The 10,188-nt window shown below is 39.8% G+C and overlaps 1 protein-coding gene across 1 annotated transcript; it reads left to right on the forward strand.

The window, feature by feature from the left end:
- The first annotated feature begins 1,136 nt into the window (after nt 1-1,136).
- Nucleotides 1,137-9,542, forward strand: LOC146525735 (dynein regulatory complex subunit 4-like). The gene is made up of 12 exons (XM_085155511.1): nt 1,137-1,254; nt 1,554-1,649; nt 2,551-2,748; nt 3,526-3,720; nt 5,543-5,597; nt 5,705-5,907; nt 6,204-6,359; nt 6,490-6,570; nt 6,649-6,858; nt 7,867-7,932; nt 8,013-9,209; nt 9,243-9,542. Exons 1-11 carry the CDS (start codon nt 1,252-1,254, stop codon nt 8,091-8,093), a joined length of 1,344 nt encoding a protein of 447 aa, XP_085011637.1. The 5' UTR covers nt 1,137-1,251; the 3' UTR covers nt 8,094-9,209; nt 9,243-9,542.
- Nucleotides 9,543-10,188: the final 646 nt, after the last annotated feature.

A 10,188-nucleotide genomic window follows, 5' to 3' on the forward strand; every position in this document is an offset into this window, starting at 1 on the left:
TGCATCATACCAAACGTGTGAATAACAGGCCTAAAGCTGTACAACTACACTTACATCTCTGATACTGTACTTTCTCTAAATACACCCATGACATGGCAGTGCTTTGAGCTAAATGTTGGTGTCCTAATATTTTGAAGTTAAACAGGTATATGTTTATTAAATACTGGTATGCCAACATTTGCCTATTAGCCTAGAAGAACAACTGAAACTGATGGGAATGCTGTTCCTCTTGTATGTGTTTAGTGATAAAGCTTTATGAATCTTGATGGGAGCAGCTGGGATAACCTGCACTGAGACATCTAATCTACTGGGGACAATGAAAGATCTGCATACTCTCATCACAATCTAAGCAGAGTTTAATATTTTAGTCTGGGCCTAAGTGGCCTCAGTAGAGCCATGCTATTAGCAAAACACTGTTGATTTAGCACTTAACCTTTGTTTACTATTTCTTGTCAATACTGTTTCACTTTCTAAACAAATTGTGTGGTATACAGTTAAATTTCTAAATATTCTATTTTCAAAGGCCAGCTCAACTATCAGTTGGCAGCACTCATGCCCATCAGATCAATTTGCTTTTAAGGAAATTATCTGGCAGGCTAAAAGGATAAATCTTTCCCCCAAAATAAGCAGGACCAGAATATAAACCTATCTTTAATACTTGGTTCATATATGGCATATTTTTAAAGGACTTTTGGAGGGTTTTTTTTCTTCTTTTTTTTTAAGTATTATCGGCTCTATTCCCATAGGTGACTAGATCAGGAGTGATAATAGTCTCTTCCTTTCTGCTGAAAAGCATGCTAAAATCTTTCTAGTAGGACGTCAACACTGCAGCAGTTGTGAATCCCCTCCTGTTACCCACCTTAACTTCTAATAAGTTGATTTCACTGGTTACATGAAAAGAACTGCATTAAAACCTGAAGCTCTATCACCGGCTTTAAAAGCACTGAAATATTTAATGAAAGATACGCACACTCGTAAACGCTGATGTTCTTTTTTCCCCCTTGTTTAGTGCTTATGAGTATGTGCCTGTTTTGTGTTCAACAGACTCAGTAGAATTACCTGATAATTGTTAACCAATCATCCTGCTTCAAGAACCCTTCCTGTCCCATTTGATTGGTTTTCCGTCTGTAGATTCCGCCTCCTCAGCAGGTTTGTGTTTATGTTGCTATAACAACACTAGTACTTACTGAGTGTGCTGCTCTTTTCGCATCAAACCGAACACTTCTTCGCGTAATTTGAGCAGCGTACAAGATGGTGAGCATTAAATAATTAAGAAACAAGTGATTTATCTGTAGTAAATAACCAGCTTTATCTTTTATGCCGCTAGCAGCTGGGCGTGTGTATAAATGTAGCTTACTTTTGTATACTTCTCATTGCTAATTAAAAAACACACTCAAGGCTACCACCAGTGACTATAGAAAACTTTTTCTTTTATAAATATAAAAGGATACATGGATCGATACATATATACTTTTATCTTTTATGCAGTCATTGGTTGCTAACCAGAAAGCAGTTTTAACTTTAAACAGCTGTGCTGACTCTTTTCCCCCCAGCCACCCAAAAAGAAAAGTGCAGATAAAAAACCAGCAAATCCAAGGACCCCCACGCTGATAAATGGCCTCACCAAGGATGAAATGTCCAAGGAGCAGGTCAGAGCTGAAGAGTGATAAAATGTGTCTGAATGTGTATTTTTTTGTCAGGAGGAAACAAATAGGAACCTGTTCAAAGTGATCTGTGCATTGAGAGGGGTAGCACATAAAGCTGAGGCACAACATTTAAGTAACACTCAATGCAAGTGAGATTGACATATCTTGGCTCCTAATACGGATCAAGCTCTGTAAACACTCCGTTGGAATATTTTAATTAGAGCCTCCCTGCCTGCAAAAAGGCGTCATGATGCAGATAATGCAATTCAGATTTTTTTCTAACTTTGTAATGTGCCAAGCTTCCCCTGAAGACTTTTAAGATGCATAAATCCATCGAAGTACCAAAAAAAAGCAAAAACAACAAAAACAAAACATGGATATGGTAAAAGTTTACATGCACTTGTCATGGACATGGATGTTATAGCATTCTGGGGCTTTTAAAGATTTCTTTGAACTGTTGTTTCTCCAGGGTGGAATGATTGTACACGCTATATCTTTAATGAATTAGAAAAACAACAACAAAAAAAAAAAACCAAGATTGGAGTGTGCAAGTTTGAATTAATTTAGGATTTTTTCTAATCCACACTCCTCCAAGTTAATGGGCCTTGGCCTTATCAAGTTAAGATACATTGTAGAACATGTAGGATCACTTATAAGACTTATGTGACTGTATGTGTATATATTTGAGCTGGTATGTAAACTTTTGATCCTTTGTTGGTTAGAGAAAAGCAACAAAGAAATCATTAAAAGGACCAAATTACCATGATATTGATGCCCATGATGAGTGTATGGAAATTGGAGAGTGATTTCTTCAGACTCTCTTAAAGCGTGAAAAAAAGTGACAATATGTTCATTTGGTTTGTCGAGCACATGAAAACTACAGTCACACCTTTCTGTGTTTCAGCTGGAGGAGCACATTATGCGTCTTCGAGAGGAACTGGATAGAGAGCGGGAAGAGAGAAACTACTTTCAGTTGGAGAGGGACAAGATCCACAGCTTTTGGGAAATCACATTTAGAAAACAGAAGGAGGTTGACTCTGAGCTGCAAAAGGTAGAAAAGGATGTAGAAGAAAATGAGGCCCGTCACCAATTAGACGTTAAGGTAAGATTTTACTGATTTTAAGAGAGAATATTAAAAAATAGATAGCTCTTCCATTTTGAAGGCTGGTCAGGTGGAGTCAGGTGATGCTGAAGTCCCAAATCGTGTTCTTAAATTTAGTAAAACATTTCAAGAAACCTAAATCAGGACAAGTTTCTTATGCTAATATTTTAAGGTTTTTAGTGAAACCAGGATATGTGGTTCAGTGTTTACAGGTTATTCTATGATATATGTAGGAATCTGTTTATGGAGATTTGCTTATTAATGGCTACTGATAAATTTAAGGTACAGATGACTTTATTTTCTATGCCGCTAGCATAAAAGATAAAGATGGCTAACCGAGAGGGCTGTGGTGTTAATATTAAGTTGTCTATGAGGTTTGGCCAGAGATTATAATCTAACTCAGCGGTCGCCAACGTTTTTTGCGCCACGGACTGGTTTATATCCGACAATATTTTCACAGACCGGCCTTTAAGGTGTCGTGGATAAATACAACAAAATAAAACCAGTACCGGTACCAAAAACGATAGAAACGATAAAAAAAATAACGATAAAAACCGATAAAAACCCTGAAAACCATACATTTCACACCTGAGCCTCAACTCTCACGGCCGGTCCGTGGCCCGGGGGTTGGAGACCGCTGATCTAACTTGAATAGGTACCAAGCCAGGGGTTTGGGTTAGGGCTAAAAGATGGTGGATGATACCAACTGCAAGGCTACGTGTTTTAGGAATACTGGATTTCCATATAAACGCTCACATGTGATTGTTTTTCCACCAGGTGTACAAGCAGAAGATCAAGCACCTCCAGCATGAACACCTGAATGATATCGCTGAACTGAATGCAGATTCTTTGGCGTCCAGTGAACTGATGGAGAAAGAGCAAGAGCACCTAGAGGAAGAGCTTCGTAAGACAATTACGCGGGTGGACATCCAAGAGATCAACTTTAAACAAACCAAGAAGGAACTTGAACTGGTTTGTAGTACAAAACATACATTTCCCTTTACCTTAATCATATTCGTAGTGTTGACGGGGTGCTCTAGAATAATACTCTGCCACTTGTTCCACTTTTGAGGAAAAAAACCTTCATATTTCTGTATTTAAGTAGATTTTTGCTTCCACCCACACCCACGGCCACAAGCTGTGAGAAATGACCGAAACACTGAGACTGTGGACACAAGCAGTGGTAAATGAGCATCCTCCAAAGGATGTCTGATCTCAGCATTAGAGAGAGGGTGAGGGCCTCAGTCATTCAGGAGGTGCTCAGAGTAGATCTGCTGCCCTTCTACATCAAAAGAAACCAGGTGGGGTGGTTCAGGCTTCTGACATAAGTTAGGTGTTTGGGGCATGTCCTGCTGAGCGGAGAGAGCACTCGCTCGAGAGATCACATCTCATGGCTGGACTTGGAACACCTCAGAGGAGCTGGAGGAAGTGGCTGTGGAGAGGAAGGTGTGGCCATGTCTGCTTAGACTGTTACTCCCATGACTTGGACACAGAAGAGGGTAGAACCTGGATGGATGGCTTAATTCACACACCACTGCATTTGGCTTTGCGGCATGTGGTCGCTGCTCAACCACCGAGCTAAACCAGTGTCCAAAAGCATAGCATTTTTTAACAATGCTTTTATTGTGAAACATTGTTAAGAACTTTATTGGTGAACTCACTGGAAATGAAATACAAGAAAACTCAGACTAGGTAGAAACCAGGAACTTACTAGGAACCTATGACAGTTACATAGACCAGAGTGAGCACGTGACAAAGGACAAGGGGAGACTACCACAATAAATATACAGACAAATAATGAGAGGATATGAAACCTTAATTTTTTGTGATTTTTTTTTTTATTACAAATTGCTGACATCAGCCTGCTTTGACCCATGACTTTGAACCATTAAATACTAAAACAGTGTACTTTACCCATATGAATCAGTTGAAATCTTTGGCTCTATGAGCTGTAAGAACTTGAGATATTTTGATTTTGCAAAACTTTATGGTGTCATTGTGATGTCATAGGGTGTCGTATTAAAAAAAAGTGTGTGTCGTACACCTCTCTACGTGCCCTTTCATATGATAGATTATGGTTTCTTGATATTTTTTTTTTCCGAGGTCAACTTTGACCTTGGGTGCTAACACGTACTCATGTCCCCCAATACCTAGTATCATGTTGTGAAGTTTGATAATCCACAAAAAACTGTAGATAATATAACATTTTTACTGATTTTCACAAATGTGCCATGACCTTGACCTGGTTTTCATCAAAATGAAATCAGCTTGAGCTGTTATTGGTATCCAAGATATCATTTATCTAAAAATGATATCTTGAAAACTGTGCATGCTAGACTGCTTACAAGCACATACAAACAGTACTGATTGTATACTTCCTCCTGTTGTTGGGAGAACAAGGACTAAACTAGAACATAACCTAAGAATAAGATGGACTAGAAGGCAAAGTACAAACAGAGACTGTAAGTAAATAAATAAACGAGATAAGGGGAAAAATCACTAATGTTTATCAAAAGAGCAAAATTTGGTCAAAATTGATCCTCAAACAAAAAAGAATCACATGTGAATTCATAAAGTCTGGCTTCCATGAGCTGTAAGAACTTGACCACAAATTTGTTCTTGTGGTCTTTTAAGGCTGATTAATCAGTGTAAAATCCTCACTGTGGTTTAACCGTGGGCATAGCTGTTATCTGTTGTTGCACCTCAGTACTGTATTACATAGCTCTACACGTCTGACCCTGATATACTTCAGCTTGCAAGAATAAACACTCCTAACTGGTTGTTATCTTAACAGAAACGTGATGAAGAACTGACCACAAGGAGCGACCACCTGGAGAAACAGCTTGCAGGTAAAAAACACAACCCAAAAATAAAAACCGCATTCTGAGTTGAATTCATTGCTTCACGTTGTCGAGCACTGAACACGGGCCATCCTTTTGTGTTACGGCTGGAGCAGAAATTACAGCGTCGTTTGAGATGAAAGTGCAGGCGCTAAAACAAGATCTGGACAACATCTGGAAAAGTGAGATCAGCGATAGAGAAAACCACTGGAACAGCCACATCGCCGCTCTTAAACAAGATCACGACGAAACCTACCGCAGCGCTGAGGAATTTGTCATTATCATGAAAACGGACACGGACACGCTCACTGAACTCAAGGTGCGATCACAAACACAAGCTTTGTTTAAACCTATAACTCACTACTGATCAGTCTTCTGCTTGTGACTACAGCTTATAATTTTTAGAACGGTTTATCTATGAAATAGCAGAACCATTAGAGGGTATCTTTAAACCAGGTAAATTGTTTTGATATTCTGTAAAATGCAAAACAAAAGCCTCCAAATTTGAAATGGTGACTGAAATTTTATTATTTATTGTTGCTGAACAGTTTTTATACCAGCTTTGACCCAGATGTGTTTTATTTTCACATGCAATGTTTTATTTGAATTTTCCAGGGAGAAATTAATGAAGCAAAGAAGAAACAAAAGAACATGAAACTGGAGGTGGTAACTGTTTTGAAGGAGAACAAACATCTTGCTGAGCTTATCTCAAAGATCAAGGAAGAAAACGATGAAATTGCCAAGAAACTGAGACACTACTCAAGAAATAAGGTTCTTTTGGCACCTTTTTTCACAGAGTTTACTGTTGGACAGTTTCTCTTGCTTTTACCAGCATCTTCGTTGTTGTGCAGCATCGCTGTAGCCCAGTATGAGCATAATTTCTGTGCACTGCTTTTGACAGGATGTAATTGGAAACATCAAAAGAAAAAAGCTGAAAGATCTGAAAGCAGAGCACGAGGTGTTGGAACAGAAATTCAGCGAGGTAAAAACTAACAATCAGCTCCATTCATGTGTAGTTGCACACATTTTATGTGAATGTTTTTGTGTGTTTGCTGCACAGCTCCAACTGGAAAGGGATGAACTTCGCAAGGCTTTCACTGAGATTGTTGAGAAGGCGCAGCATAATGGAGACATAGAGAACATGGTGGTGGAAAAGAAGCTGCAGGCTCTGACAGAGAGCCTGGAGGAGATGGAGGCTCAGCTCAGTGCGGTGCTTTCAGCCTCCAACATGGACCAAACAGCCCTCATCAGGGTCATAAAGAAAACTGAGGTAGTGTTGTACATCTACTTCATGTTTCTTCTTCAGCAGTCATCTAAACCTTTACACTGATTTTATATACACTTACTGGCCACTTTGTTAGATACACTAGTTCAACTGCGTATTTACGCAAATATCTAATCAGCCAGTGACGTGGTAGCAAGGCATTCGGCCTGTAGACATGGTCAGGATTTCACAAACTGCTGATCTGTTGGGATTTTCACACACATAACCATCTTGAAGGTTCACAGAGAATGATGAGGAAAAGAGAAGCAGCAACTTTCTGTGTGAAAATGCCTTGTTGATGTCAGAGGAGAATGGCCAGACTGCTTCAAGCTGATTGGAAGAACATCTCTGAACAAACCATTGAACCTTGAAGCGCACGGTCTGATGAGTGCCAAATTCTGCTGTGACATTTGGATAGCAGGGCCAGAATTTGGCTTAAACAACATGATCCACACTGCCTTGTGCCACTGTTTTAGGGTGCTGGTGGTGAGGTAATTGTGTGTTTGTGTGTGTGTGGTGGGGGGATTTTCTTGACCCGTCAGGACCAACTGAGCATCATTTAAACACTGCAGCCTACCGCCTAGTATTGTTGCTGACTGTATCCGCCCCTTTATGATCACGGTGTACCCATCTTTTGATGGTTGCACCCAGCAGAATAACACACCATGTCACAAAGCTCAGATTATTTTAAACTGGTTTCTGGAACATGGCAATGAGTTCACTGGAGTCAAATAACCTCCACAGTCACCAGATCGCAATCCAATAAAGCACCTTTGGGCTGTGGTGGAACGGGTGAGTCACATTATGAATGTACATGAGTGTTTTCAGCACCTTGTTGAATCTGTGCCACAAAGAAATAGGAGAAAAAGCTCTGAAGCTCTCAAAAGGTTAATTCTGGTATTAGCAAGGCGTTACCAACAAAGTGGCCTGTGAGTGTATATTTTTAAGTATATTTCTGGAAGTGTCATGTTTTTATAAGAACATTAAAGAAGCTCTTAATGTTTTTGCTTGCAGGCACATATTGACTCCAAAAATACTGCCATCAAGACCCTACAGCACAAAATAAATCAAATTTCCATGGTTAGTTGTCTGTTTGTTTCCCGAAATTACTTTTAATGTATTTCATAACAATAAGCGCCGTGAAACTTTGTATCCTGCAGGTCCGGAAGCATTTTCTGCTGCACACTGAGGTAAAGGCTCTTGGTGTTCCTGTGGAAGAGCTCCTTTGTAATTCCCAATGAGAGGAATCCTCGTGGTAAAAATGTGGAGCAGCACTTGGATTAAAGTGAGAAGCAAAGATTGCAAAGACTGGAACACTTATGTTTCATTTACATCTTTTCTTTAATCTACCTTTAATGCTCGTATGACTTAAAGAAATATAAATCAAAATTTAAAATGGGATCTCTTAATCCTGAGAAAAAAAAAAAGTTGTGTGTTGTTTTAGACTAAAGGGTATGTCATGCTTCTATCTGTAGCATCCTCTGTCACACCAACCCTCAGCATGTCCTCCTTCATCACCTCCATGAATTTTCTCTGTGGTCTTTCTCCTTTAAGCCTGCGTGTCATCTCCATATTTGACATCCTTTGTCCAGTATGTCGTCTCTAAAGGGAGCAACTGAAAGATGAAGATACTTCATTGGTCATTTGTCAGGTGTTTTTAATGACAGCCAATAGGTGGCGCTATTCACACAATTCATCGTTGTGTCTCAGACGGTGTCATGGTCACAGATGTTGGCCTGGCTTCACTCTTTCTCTCCGTTTGCTCGGTCTGACGCTCTTTGTCATGGGAGCGAGACTCCTCCCAGAAGTGGGCGTGGTTACCCAAGACTCCCTGGTGCACCTGTTTCTTATCAACACCCACCTGCAGTATTTAACCACTGTTATCCCTACATTGCCAGTTTGCTAAGCTATATCATGTGGCAGTGTTACTCAGGCCTCTTCCAATAGATGTTTTGGTACTTACCTTGTTATCCTCTTCCATCCAGATTGGGTGTGTGCGCCTGCCTAGCGCCTGGTTTTTCCTGGCCTGTTCCCCTCTGGCTTTACTGAGGAATACTCACATAAGTCTAGACCTGTGGGCAACAGGGAATTCTTATGTGAATCAACGTCAGTCTTTCTGAACGAGAACCCTGCCGAAAACTGAGCAGTTCAAGAATGCTGCAGTAACTGAACTCTATCCTGTGTAAAGAGTAGACTTGACCATTAGATTGCTGATCTGTGACCTTCCCTTGAACATTATTCAACTTTAATTCCTGAACTTGCCGCAGATGTTGTTAGCATATCTTGAAGTTGTTCATTAAAATTGTTAAAACTCTTTCCATTGCTTCCTGCATTAAAGTGTTTTGTACAATCATTCAGTGGTTAACGCTACAACGTTGCTTCACAGCAAGAGGTTTCTGGGATTGCACCTCCTGGTTGACCTCAGCCTCTCTATGAAGTTCACATGGTCTTCCTTGTTTTTTTTCCCCCACTGTCCCAGTGCTTCTTTTTTTAAAATAACTGCTGTTTCAAAATTGTCTATAGGGTGAGGGTGTGAGATACAGTGGATAGTGTCCATGTTGTTCCGCACTCACACCAAGACAGCTGAGATAGGCCCCATGACCCTGAAATGGATAAGTGTAAACCATATGTGTATATGTTTTGGGGGTTTTTTTGCATATTTTTTGAACTTGTGTAACCATATTTTAGATCAAACAAGCACAAAGTACTATACCTTGATAAATAAAGTATAGAAAACAGTCAGTTTGCTAAAAACTGATCGTTGCTTCTGCCTTGTGACAGAAATGTTCTTTCTGGTTCAAAAGTACTTGATGTCATTCATGAGTGATATGTTTGGCATATTTTAGACTAATTATAGGCTAACAACTCATTTACAACAGTTAAAAAATCTGGTAAATAACTCAAAACCACTTTTTGGCACAACACAGGTCCATTGTTTCTCTTTCCTGGATGCTGCTGCTTGTTCTCACCATTTTAAGACACAGAAAACAGCAAAAACAATCAAACAAAACAATATCTCTCACACAAGCTGCAATTTAAATATATTACTTTTATATTTTGACTATTTGCAAGCTTTTTGGCCTCATGTAGGAATATGAGGTCAAAAAAGTTGACTCAAATCAAATATTCCAATCTCAACTGCTACTTTCATCAGATGATTTCCCCTCCGCCATGACTGAGTTTCCAGCAGAGAGAGGAGGAACGTATGTGGCAGATCCAGTTTCTCATTGCCTATTCCCGTGGTGAATCGAGCCCCGCTGCGCTGAGTGATCGCTGTTCCCCGCTGCATCAATAATACAGGAGGAAGTTATTGTCCCGGTGCAGGCCACAGTATCA

Source organism: Neolamprologus multifasciatus, chromosome 1 (assembly GCF_963576455.1).
Source record: "Neolamprologus multifasciatus chromosome 1, fNeoMul1.2, whole genome shotgun sequence".
NCBI lineage: Eukaryota > Metazoa > Chordata > Actinopteri > Cichliformes > Cichlidae > Neolamprologus > Neolamprologus multifasciatus.

What these genes read in the sequence shown, in the direction of transcription:
- LOC146525735 (XM_085155511.1), top strand. An exon ending in CCAAGAAGGAACTTGAACTG is followed by an intron (nt 3,721 to 5,542) that starts GTTTGTAGTACA and finishes TTATCTTAACAG; the next exon opens with AAACGTGATGAAGAACTGAC. An exon ending in GGGTCATAAAGAAAACTGAG is followed by an intron (nt 6,859 to 7,866) that starts GTAGTGTTGTAC and finishes TTTTGCTTGCAG; the next exon opens with GCACATATTGACTCCAAAAA.